The sequence below is a fragment of the Anguilla rostrata genome, chromosome 2 (genome assembly GCF_018555375.3).
Source record: "Anguilla rostrata isolate EN2019 chromosome 2, ASM1855537v3, whole genome shotgun sequence".
NCBI lineage: Eukaryota > Metazoa > Chordata > Actinopteri > Anguilliformes > Anguillidae > Anguilla > Anguilla rostrata.
The window spans coordinates 21,689,943-21,702,433 of record NC_057934.1 but is presented as its reverse complement, the minus strand read 5'-3'; the positions used below and the strand labels follow the sequence as shown (position 1 = coordinate 21,702,433).

The window sequence follows — 12,491 nt, the reverse complement described above, 5'->3', positions numbered from 1 at the left end:
AGCAACATGGTGCAGTGCAGACAGTCGACTCAGAACAGCATCGAACTGCCGATGGACAGGAAACGACCACAGGACATGACCACCAGGCAATCTTCTGCCTGTCTGAAGGTCACACCCCCTCCCCCCGATACACCTTAAAAAATGTCTTAACACCATAAAAAATATATGTTTTTAAAGCATTTATCTGACTGAACACACTGTATATGGGGGGGTTAAAGGTTTAAGCCCTTCAGAAGACAGCTAAACTGATTATTTAAATTAAATTAAGAAACGGCACAATAAATTGTACAAAAAGTACAGTACCTCTCACACACATGTGCATCTCTAGCATATAGGCGTTTATGCTACAGTTTCTAATTTTCTTGATTTTGCAGTGACATTCATTCCTTACAATGACACGTGATTGGTTGACTGTTCAAAATGGAACTTCCTGGAAAATGGCAGTAGAGGGAGAGGAGGATAACTACCAAATGAAAAAAAAAAAGTTAAATTCAGTTGAGAACAGAAATGAAAAAAGTAAGCGAAGGTGTGCGCTACTCCTGCTCCTCTCGTATGGGTCAATCTTGAAGTTCAGTCCATCAAGAAGAAGAACAAGAAAAAAAAAAAAAAGAAGTACGCTCTGGAAGCCGTTGCACACGCCTACCGAGTCCACCATTGAGCAAGGCCTGCGGTGCACTGCCCCTTCCCCCAACACCACCCCCCCCCCACCCCACTCCCCCTTGGTAATGATGTGAAAGAATGCTGTCCATTCTCCTCTGCTGAAAGGCTTTAGTACGACCATTGAAATGGGTTCCTTTGTCAGGGTCTCTATTCAGGATCCGTCCGAATGGCCATCTACTGCCCGCGCATTCAGCAGACGAGCAATTGATTTACATCACAGTCAGCGCAGGGTGCGTACGTCTTTTAAAACACAGTCCGCGAATGATCGCCAGCGATATAGTTTATCTGCCTTGTCCCCAGGGCCCTGCATGGACATAATGAGCTACAGTTGCCCTGTGCTCTCTCTCTCTCTCTCTCTCTCGCTCTCTCTCTCTCTCTCTGCTCAGGAAATAAAGAATATTCTGACTGGTAATGGGGGCCCCTGTTTAAAGGCACCCCGCTTGGTCTTTGTTTGGCCCCGTTTTTTTTGACGGACGCATGTTCTCGGCCTACCGTCCACCTTCACACACGTGCACGCGCGTAGCGGTCTCGCTGCAATTGCTCGTCCGCGGGTCATCCAGGGCTGGGGAAGGGGGTAATGACCCGTCGACGGTCATTACACAATCCCCCTCCGCCGCGCAAAGACACTAAAATGAGGGGAAGGGAAGGTGTGTCTGGGGGGGAACCACTGTGCTAAAATGCTCAGAGAAAGGACCTCTTTTCTTTTGGAAGTCCGTTACTCACGGAATACCATTGTCAACCGGCTGACCTATGACCTTGGGGGAGCCAACATGTTTACTGAAGAACCAAAATGGAAGAAGAAGCGGTGGGAGGAGGGATACCACCCTCACCCAGACTACCAACACTCCCAACCCCAACCCCTCCCCAAAAAAAAAAAAAAACATCCTATTTTGCTGACCGGTCCTATTTTATTTTATTTTAAGAAATACAAGAACTGAAAAAATCCTAAAAATCTTATAACTACCAAAAGACAAGACAAGTTTATATACAAAAATGAAGAAATACTCACATTTCAACTCCCATAAACCACATACATACTGGTTAATTCAGTATGACATTTCCATAGTAGCATTAATCAAAAAAACCCCAGTTCGCTTAGCTATCTTCAACCCAACAATAATCCCTCAAATGGACTTCACATTTGACCGGACATTCAAACCCCCAACTCCCACGTCCCACACCAGCGAGCACAAATCACCCTTATACTTCCATCCTTACACGAACCCCGTCCCATTGTTCCCGCACCCTCGTCCTGCCCGGGACAAAAACTCTCCCTGGGACTTACTCACAGGCGAGCTGCATCCCGCTCCCTAACCACCACACAACACTAAACACAATGGCTGAACCGCAACACACTGCTCTGCAAGTGGACAATACCACTTAATTATGCCAAGGGAAAAATGAAACAAAACACAGAGGAAATACATAGGAGTCTTTTCACTCCCACCTCTTTTAAAGGAGAAAAAAGTAAATAAAAGACACTTCCTGGCTACCGCACAGCCAGTACCACCCACTGATAAACCCCCACCCCCCCCGCCCCACACAATCCCCACAACCCAACCTCCAACAACCAAAAAGAAACCAAAAAAGAAAACGAAAGAAAGAAAAAAGAATCAGCTGGTCTGAACTCTGAACTCTTGAGAAGCGTTTCGGCCCGCCACCCGCACAGATCTTGAGGTAATAATAAAAAATACACGTTAAAGCAAACGTGAAGTGAAACGTTGAGGTAAAAGGAAGCGGGAAGACCGTGCGCTGGGCGAACGCAGGCGACCCCCGGAACCCGGTCGCGTAGCGTACGCAAACAGAACCGCGCCGCGGCTCGGCTCGGCCTGGCGCTCCGCGGGAAGCGTGTGCGTGTGTGCGCCAGTGCGCGCGCGTGAGCGTGTCACTCCAGCGCGGCCATTACGCAGAATGGCGGTCCATTAATGGTAATTGACAGGAGTCTGTGGGGGGCCGGGGGGCCGCAGCCCGTCGCCGTGGCACGCCGGGGCCCTCGTGATGAAGTGAGCCTGCGCTCCGCGCTGACAATGCGGAGGTCAGTGCGTCTCCGGGCTCCACTGGCAGAGCGCGGCCAGCTAGCGCCACGTCCCATTCACAACCTCTCACACAGGAAAAAGAAACACCTCTACAGTTCTGCAACATGTTTCTTCCAGTCGTTGTGTTAAGACAGAGTGCACACACACACGCATGCGCGCACGCATACACACACATGCACGCATGCACACACATAACACACACACACACACGCAGACACACACGCACAAAGACGCACGCGCACACACACACACACACACACACACACACGCGCATGCACACACACACACGCACGCACGCACACACACACACGCACACACACACACACACACACACACTGGACTCTAAACAGAAGGCTGCCGTAACACCGAGCTCCACTCAGCATGGTGCACAGCAGAGCGGCAGCAGCGGTCCAGCCGACCCTTTATAAAAGCCAAAAACGCCACCCTTAAACCTCTAACCCCCCCTTCTAAAAACAGGAGACAGAGGAGCGGAGGGCGAGCCAAAGAGAAGGGAACGAGGGAAGCGCGCAGAGGAGAAGGCCGGAGGAGAAGGCCCGGGCGGAAAAAGGCCTACGCGCTCGCGTCTCGGCTCCTCCTGAGGAAATTTAAAGACCAAATGTGAAGGTGCCGACCTCCAGGGGCCCCTGGGAAGTGGGGGGTGGGGGGATGGGGGGGTGGCGCACCTCTGCGCTTTTACAGCATGATATGATGAGCTGTCACTGGCGCTTGAGGGGCCTAATGAGCTGTTGTGCTGTTCTTGGGGGGGGTGGGGGGGGGGGGCAGCCTGACAGCGCTATGATGGATTGGAGGTGGGGGGGGGGGCTCTCAGACTGACAAATTCCAGCACAAGCAGCAAAGCTGCCAAACACGTGAAGCGATAAGGGACGCGTCAAGGGCCAGCATCCAAGCGCTCGCGGTGACAAACTACGGCAAACGTGTGTGTGTCAGTATGTGTGTGTGTGTGTGTGTGTGTGTGTCTGTATGCGTGCATGTCTGCATGTGTGTGTGTGTGTCAGTATGTGTGCTGTGTGTCTGTATGTGTGCATGTGTGTCAGTATGTGTGCGTGGGTGTGTGTGCCTGTGTTACAAACAAGGTTGAGGGAGATTCCACACCCCCGCTTCTCTTAAGTTGTTGCATTGTTTGCTCTAATGTATATAAAGTATTTACCCTTTATGTGAGCGTGTGTGTGTGTGTGTATGTGTGTCATGAGTGAGTGCCTGTGTATCTGTATTGCATACATGAGAGTGTGTGTGTTCGTAGTCAGTTTCACAAGCAAAGATGCATGCCACCTTAAACAACAGAAGCAACCTAAGAAAGGCTTTGCTAGAAATGCTCTGCTGATACGTGCACTGATGTGCCCAGCTATAAACACCATTAAAACAGACCATCACAACAAAAACAACAAAAAAAACAGTATGATGATGTTATAATGAAATAAAGCAGCCAATCAGAAAACTTTTCTGCTGTTTCTATGAATAGTCACATGTTTCAGGGTTTTAGAATGCTCTTTCTCTTCATCTGAGGACCAAAAGCCTAGTAGCTACTGTACGCTTCTACTTTATGAGTTAATTGCAGTGGAGGATGCATCACCCAAACCATGCTGATACAGTCCGCACCCGCTACAAAATAAGCCTCTGCAATGACACACAGGTCAGAGCAGGTCAAATTCAAATTAAAGAAATATTGTGGAAAACCAAGGTAGTTTTGCTGAATATGACTGGAGAAGAATTGCAACATTATTCCATGTACATGTTTTATAAGGCATAAAAGGAATTACATTTCCAATTTAAAAAAGGGAAATCAGTAAGACCTGTGCATCACACATGCACACACACACGTAAAAACACGCAAACACACACACACACACGCGCAAACGCACGCACAGGCACACACACACACACACACACTACTGTTGCCCATAAGCCTTACATAAACAAACCCTTGGGGAGTTATGTAGGCCTCTTGGAATCCCTCATTCCCTCATTTCAGATCCTACCAGCATTTCTATTTGAGAAAAACTAGAAAAATCAGACAGCCCTTTGCTCCAGGGACTAGAGTAGATTTAAAAGTTAATCTATTCACTTTACTGCAATGACAGGCTGGCTTCTGTGATCTGGGGAGAGCAGAGAAAATTTTATCTGGGCCAAATACTTCACTGTCATTTGCATGGGTATATTTCTCCGCTTTCATTATTATTTTTGGCTTTTACATAAAGTAATATATCGATACGAAGTACTAAAACAATGCTTTTGTGTACATAATTTTGGAGAAACACCTCATTTTAAATTGCTTTAAAAATGACAATAACAATGACGATGACAATAATAACAATTTGTTTTTCAAATGAGCAAATATAAACGTAGCACAAAATAAGTATTACATAATAATAATAATAATAACAACAATAACAACAACAACAATAATAATAATAATAACAATAATAATAATAATAATTATTATTATTACTATTATTTCATTGTTAATTTTTCCTATGAAGAAAGGGATGCTGGGACAGCCTATTGCCCATTATTCCAGCACTTCAGGAGCGATGGAGGAAGAGAAGAGGAGGACGAGGCGCGTCACTCACTCATCCCGGCTTAATGCGGCGAAGCCTCCCCGCGTACCGGAACCAAGCCTGGCGCTTCGGCAAGCCCCCCTCCTGCTCACGCCGGAGGGCCCACCGCCCGGCCACCGAGGGCCAACCGCCCGGCCACCGAGGGCCAACTCCCCGAGCGGCGAAGAGCTCCTGGGTCTGGGCCGGAAGGCTCCCGGTTTCACAGTAACCGGCCAATCACAATCACCGAGTCTCAGTCCCTCTCAGATAAAGACGTCTCCAGTGAAATGTCTTTCTTGCCATCGTCTTTCGATAGTAGCAGTGTTTCGGCCAAAAGAAACGCACAACTAGTTTTTAATTAAACAGCAACATGAGCAGGAATACATTCATTACTAATGGCAAACGTATGACTGTGTGTGTCTAAATCCAGTCCTGCACGTCCTCTTCGCTGCTTTCATTTTTTTTCAGGCACACGTTTGATAGCATTTGAAAGAAAATGAAAGAGAGAATTGCACTTCTCAGCCAAACAAACAGATGATCTGAATAACGGATAAAAGAACGATAAAACACACGTGTGTGTGTGTGTGTGTGTGTGTGTGTGTGTGTGTGTGTGCGTGTGCTGGGGGGCCGGGGTCAAATGTGACCCCAACCACACACAGAGGATTATCTTTAATCCTCAAATGCAACACAATACTAATTGTGCAACAAAAATTAAGTAGTAGCTTCTGCGAAAATGCCTGCAAAGTATTTCCCACTGAAGTACCACTTGTACTGTGTATTAAAAACTTCTTGCAGCTGACACTCATTTTACCACACACACACACACACACACACACACAAATACACACACACGCACACACGCACAAATACACACACACCTTCTCTCTTAAATGCATACCGCCCTCCCCCGCAAAAAAAGAAATGCTTTTTAAGAACTAAATAAAGAAAGAAAATTCACGGTACTTTCAGGAAGCTTTAAAGGCGTCGTTCCGACCTCCCTGTCCGTGCCCGCTCCTTCCGCCCCCCACCTCACCCGCCCAAGCCTCGCCGCGCCACCCGAGGCCGAGAAAAAGAACGAGGGGCGAGACGGGCGAGGGGAAGGGAGAGAGAGCGACTCACCCAGCAGTTGAGGTTGAGGTGCCAGCAGCCCAGCTGCTGCAGGAGGGAGAAGCCGGAGGAGGAGGAGAGGGGGCCTTTGCAGCCCAGCTCGTCCATCGCCGCGGAAACGCCGTCCCGCGCGTACATGGCTGCTCCCTTCCGCTGATCTCCCCTCCCAGACGGGCGGCCGACACGCAGAGGCCCACCGCCGCCGCGCTTCTGCCTTCGCCGCACCCCCGCTCCCCTGCCCGCGGAAAACGCCGCTGTCCCGTAGCTCTCCCCCCGCCTTCTCCGTCGCGCGCGCTATCATCCAACCGCCCCCCACCGTTTGTCTTTTTCTTCCCGCCTGTTACTCGTTTATTTTAAAAAAGTATTTTCTTACAAAAAATGCGCTTCAAAAAAAACAAACAAGAAAAAAAAAAGGCGCCTCGCTTGAGACGAAGAGGTCGGCGGTTTTGGAGGCCTGACCCGCCGAAGGGGTGGGGGGGGGGGGCGCGGGGGGGGGCGTGGGCCGGCGGTGAGACGAGCCTCTCGCCCTCCCGGCGCATGCCAAACCGCTGCTCCTCGGTCCGGTCAAACTTTGTGCCGTATCTTAGTTTTTTTTATTTTTTTAAATTCAAATAGTAAAAGAGCGATACGGAAAAAGATGGGGGGGTCTTTGGGTCGTGACTCCTGCTACAGGAGAAAAGTACTCGGATGTAATCTTCCCGCCAGCAGCAACCAGAGCAAAAAACAAAAAACAAACAAAAAAAACCCACAAAACAACTCTAAACAAAAGGCTGAATTACCCGACCCCGGAAACGCGCCCCGACATGTGCAGGCTAAGCATCGACGGGGGGGTGCGGCGGGGGGGTGGGGGGGCTCCACCGGGGCGCCCCGAAACGCACCGCCGGCTGGAGGGCTCGGGCTACAGCGGCGCGGAGGAGCGCGCGGGGAGGCGAGCAGAGGAGGAGCGGGGACGAAGGGGGAGAAAGAGAGGAAGGAGACGGAGCGGCATCCGCGGAGCCGACGCGAGATCAGCAAACTGGAGCGAGCAGTCATTTATCCGCGCTCCGGCGGGTCCCCTCACACACACACAGAAAAGCGCGACACAAGCGCACACAGCGCACACGCTTCCCTCCGAGACCGCGGAGGGGACGTTTCTCTTGTCACTTTGACACGGCTGTGACATCTACATCACGGGCTTTTTCATTTCTCTCTCTCAGCCTTTTTTTTTTTTTTTTTTTTAAACGAACGGCTTGCCTTTTCTTTTCCTTTTTTTTTTTTTTTTTAAAAAGAAGCAGAACAAGGAGAGGAAGAGGAGGGTGAAGAAGAAAAGATAGGGAAAAAAAAAAACGTAGGCGCTAAAAATTTTGACTAACCTGTCCCCGAAGCTCTCTGCTCTTCTACCAGGCCTCTTATCTACCTGCCAGTGTGCCTTTCATTTTCTACCTACTGTACATAAATAATACCCCATAACATTTAGCCCTCAAAGACCCTTTGGCACAGCAAAGTTACAGGCCATCAAACAACTGTAATGTCACTGCAATTCTGATTTACAGCACGTCACCTTCACGGCTCGCACTTTTTCCCATTTTTAAACATGTTTTCATCTTTTTCTTTTAATTTAATTTTAATAATATTATTTTAAAAGGAGAAAGAGAAGAGAAAAAAGCTACAATTACAATTACAAAACTGCAATAAACAAAATACAACTGAGGTGTACATTCATTTGAAAGACTGCATATTCAACGAGCTGTGAAAAAGCTCACTGAAAATCTTTATTAAAGATTTTCAGCAAGCTATTTTTTATTTATTTTTTTTTACAGTGAGATTTTAAATTTTGAATTAAATCAATTCATAAAGTAATTACTTCGTTCGCTGAACATTAGTCAAAATACAAAGCTGTAATGAAGGTGGGGAGGGACTGCAAAGGCAGGATCCCAAAAAGCACAGAAAACAAATATTAAAACTAAAACAAATAAAACAAACAAAAAAAAAGGGCCAGCAACAAAACTAAAAATGGTATGCTTCTTCCTCTGCTTTTCCAGTTTGTGTTCCCCATGCCCACAGAACATCCGCCAGAAAACTCTGGGCCCTCAACAGCCGAAATGCCTAAACAAAACCGGCAGAATTTCCTTTACATGGGAACAACAAAAGCAAGGAGCGCCCGGCTTGACAAGCCAAAGAGCCCCGACAACACGGCGGCTAATTACCACCCCTCCTTCCATTCAGGCGCCCGCCGCACTCCCGCCGACCCCTTTGTCACACGCGCGATTCCTTAAGCAAACTGCCAGTTCGCCTGCCGCTAACCGACAGCTCCCAATCAGTTTGGACACAATGGCCGCGCGCCGGCCCGCGAGCCAGAGGGAAGCACGCGGAGCCGGCAAAGCCCCCTCGCTCCCGCCGGCTCCACCCCGAACCAGGACAGGGAAGCGCAGACAAAAAGGAAATGAAACGAAACAAAACAAAACAAACAAACATTTACAGGAACCAGAACAAAAACTACAACGGAGTGTCACCCCCCTCAAATGCCAAATTCGCACTCAACTTTGAAGTAAATCAGACGAGACAATTTAAAAGATTTGCACTCGCACACGCACACCTGTGCACGTACAGACACACGCGTGCGCAAACAGACAAAACACACGCAGCTGCACACCTGCTAGAACTTTTTTTTTTGGCAAAAAAAACAAAAAACTTCTTACAGTAATTTTGAAGATGCTGACTTGTGATATACAACTTTCAAACTGTCCATAAAGGCAATTTAAAAAAATATATAAACTTCAGAAAACAAAAAATATTTACTTAAATTTCGCTTAAGATGATTTCATGGAATCTGTATAAGAAAATTTGAATTCTGAATTTAAATTATGGCAATACCATCCAAAAGCATGATAAAGAGGGGCTGTAGAATTGTAAACACAAGATTTCTCATGGAAATTAGTACCTTAAAAATGAAACCTACACAATTTATCAATGCAAGATTACAAACACATCTATCCGTATATATCTATCCCTATGAATATACCACATCCAAAAAGGAAAACAACCTTAAACTGTAATACAAAACTACGCTCTCTTTACCAAAATTCAAACATGTTCCTACATAATTGAACTACCCAAATGTAAAAAAAAGAGTAAAAAAGATATATAGTAATATAATCAATAATAGTAATTATTATTACACTTACACACACACACACACACACACACACACATATATATATATCTATATATAATCATTTATATATGTGATATATATAAAACACAACCTTAATAAAAATTTATCCAACAAAGTGGTACTCAGAATTTAAAAAAAAAAAAAAAAAGAGAGAGAGAGAGCGCTTACCATTTACGCCAGCTTGGTTTGGGATAGGTACCGATGCGTCTGGTTTCCTGGTTACAACAAGCATGCCGGCGCTCGCTGTAGCGCTCAGACTACACAAGACGCGCATCGCGCTCTCATCAGCTATTCCACTGGAGGGCAGCACCTTCCCAACTGCGGTCCGGCGGCCAGATCGCCCCAGCCGATAACACAAAAAAGCCGAGGGGGAGACGGGCCGAGGCGAGCCGCCCAGGCGCCCGTCCCCGAGCCCTCCGCCGGAGTGCGCGCCGCGCTCGCACTCCCCCATTCACCGGAATCAGGGGCGCGCGGCGGGAAAGACCGCACCGGCGCAAACCTCTCCCCCCGCCGCTCATCCGCATATCCCTCTTAATAAGCCCTTTTGTGTCCATCTTCCTTTCTTTGATAAGTTGAAAGAACAAAAAAAGAAAAAAAAAAAAAAAAGGCTCCCTCTTCTTTCCAGGGCTTGGCAAACATAAAGGTACTCGAGAGCGCTCTATAGAACTTTCCCTAACTTGGCTAAACTTGAGCAGTGGGTGTCCTCCACCGTGTCATTAATCCTAAACACATCGCTCGGTTTTCAGAGGTCGGCAACGAAAACAAAACTAAAAACAAAGCAGGAAAAAAAAAAAAAAAAGGGCAAAAGAAGAGTAAAATGGCGAGCGGCGTCGGCGCGCTCCGCTTCGGCTCCTGGCTCACTCACGATTTCGACGCAGACACAGGCAAAACATAAACACGGCAAACATAAACCAGAACCTTTAAAAAAAAAAAAAAAAAAGAAAACAACAAATTGTCGCTGCTTTGCGAACGGCGCCGCTTTCTTTAAAGACGGCGATGCAAACGAAGCGAACTCCGAAATCAAACCGACAAACCGCGTTCGATTAAAAAAGAAAAAAAGAAAAAGGGAAAAAAAAAAAGAAAAACAGAAACAAGTCACATTAATTTCAGAAGCGATTGGCAATTGAAAATTTAGCACGGGCAACTAATGGCAATAAGAGAGGGACCCAGCTCTTAAAGCCGTGATCCGAACACACCACCGAACCACCGCTGTGCGCCTTTTAACCATAGTAGAAAAAAATGACTATTGATCTTCAAATAGCGATAATTGAAAAGATCAAAAAGATTAAACAAAATCGAGAATGTGCTGACTTACCATGTTATGCTCTCTTTTTTTGTTGCAACTTTTTTGTTAAAAAAAAAAAAATTGTGCTCAAAGATGCTGCATCGGAGGTGTCAAATTTTAGCAGTGACTCTTGATCGCGTTACTTCCACAGTCCTGCCTTGCAATGCTTCAGAACTTTTCCCTTTCTCTTTTATTTTGTTTGTGGTACCTCGCTTTTTTTTCTCGCTAAAGACTTTAAAAGCCTTCAGCTCAGTAAACCAGCACAAATTATCTTGCCACCTTGCACAGCTCTGATGCTTTGGCCGCTAACTTTGGAAGGCCCTTTACTACTGCATCAAAATTAGCATTGTCAAAGCAGTTAATGAATATTAATATTGTATTTGTCATTGGAGCTGGCCCGTTGCTGAACTCCAAGTCATCCATCAGGGACAAGATTAAGAACACAATTATTTCTGACTGACAGGGACCAAATCTGGTAGATTTTTTTTCCCCCCCAACAATTTAAAGAAAAAGACACAATATCATCTTAAGGTGTCTCCCTTGAGACAAGAGACCAGATTAATACACTTTTAATGAAGCAAGATTTTATTGTGCGTGAACTGGGAGGGTGGAGGGAGGGGGGGGGGGAAATATTCCAACTCACAAATTCAGCATTTTACTGAAAGCATTCAACCCACAAATGGCACATCTTATGCGACAGCTATCCAAAAAAATTTTGTTCAATAGTTCTGTGGAGACTTTTTTCCGACAGAATCTGTGTTCTAAGGCCTCATATTTATTCACAAACAGGATCATTTCCCCAAGCATTTTTTTTTAGCTGAGGGGAATTAATGACACACAGAACAGTAAATAATTCCTATACAAATTCGGCAAAAAAAACACCGTAATCAATCGCTTCAACCACAGCCACCACTGCCTGTGTCCGGGCCCCCGACCCTGCGTCTCACCCCCCTTCGGACCACACAATCTGCTTACGCCAAAACCCACAAACACAATCGCAACCACAAACAGCACTTTAACCCAGAGACCGACTTTCAAAATGATTTCCCATGATAAAACAGAAAAAAAAATTAAACATCTCTGCAGTGCCAGCATAAAATGAAAAGAAGTGTCACACACTCATCTCTTTCGGCAAGAAAGTATTGTTTACACAAATTACACTACACAAACGCTATCGCCCAACATCCCATCTACCGGCTCTCATTAACAGCGTCCTTACCTGCGACTGCCTCTTTGAGAAATTAGCCGCGTAACATGCCATTTAGTACGATTCCGTCCTCGCAGAAAAGACCGTCCTCACGGCGCGCATCGCACGAAGCGCAAAAGCTCGAGAACGCGGGCGTTTCCAAATTCGGCTTTTTTTTATTTTTGGAATTCCGCAACTTAAATAATTAAGCGGGGAAAACAAACGGAACTTAAGCGCGAGGCTACGCTGGACTGGAAACGGCTCTCCCCGCCCGCGATTTCGCTCCGTTTACCGATCTCCGCCTCGCTTTCTTTTCCCCGTCGGGGGGAAGGCGACCGCGAAACCTTGAAGTTTCGAATTGTTTGGTTTTTTTGTTCCCGCTCGTTTCAATAAAATAAAAAATAAAAACATATATATTGCGAAAAGCTAGAGGGGGGTGGGTGGGGGGGGGACGGAAAATGACAGATGCAGGCGCTAATGCTATCAGACCGATGAATCGCTGAAGGTC

General features: G+C 46.6%; 1 protein-coding gene across 33 annotated transcripts in view; it reads right to left on the bottom strand.

The window, feature by feature from the left end:
- Positions 1-12,491, bottom strand: part of tcf7l2 (transcription factor 7 like 2) — a 108,869-nt gene that overhangs the window by 24,612 nt on the left and 71,766 nt on the right. For 2 of the 33 annotated variants that reach the window (XM_064321197.1, XM_064321205.1), the window contains exon 1: positions 6,371-6,511. The exons of the other annotated variants lie outside the window; for them this stretch is intronic. In XM_064321197.1, the coding sequence (XP_064177267.1) occupies positions 6,371-6,496 (126 nt within the window). In that variant the 5' untranslated portion in view covers positions 6,497-6,511. Of the gene's footprint in view, positions 1-6,370; positions 6,512-12,491 lie in introns of those variants that run through there. 33 annotated transcript variants of the gene reach the window in all.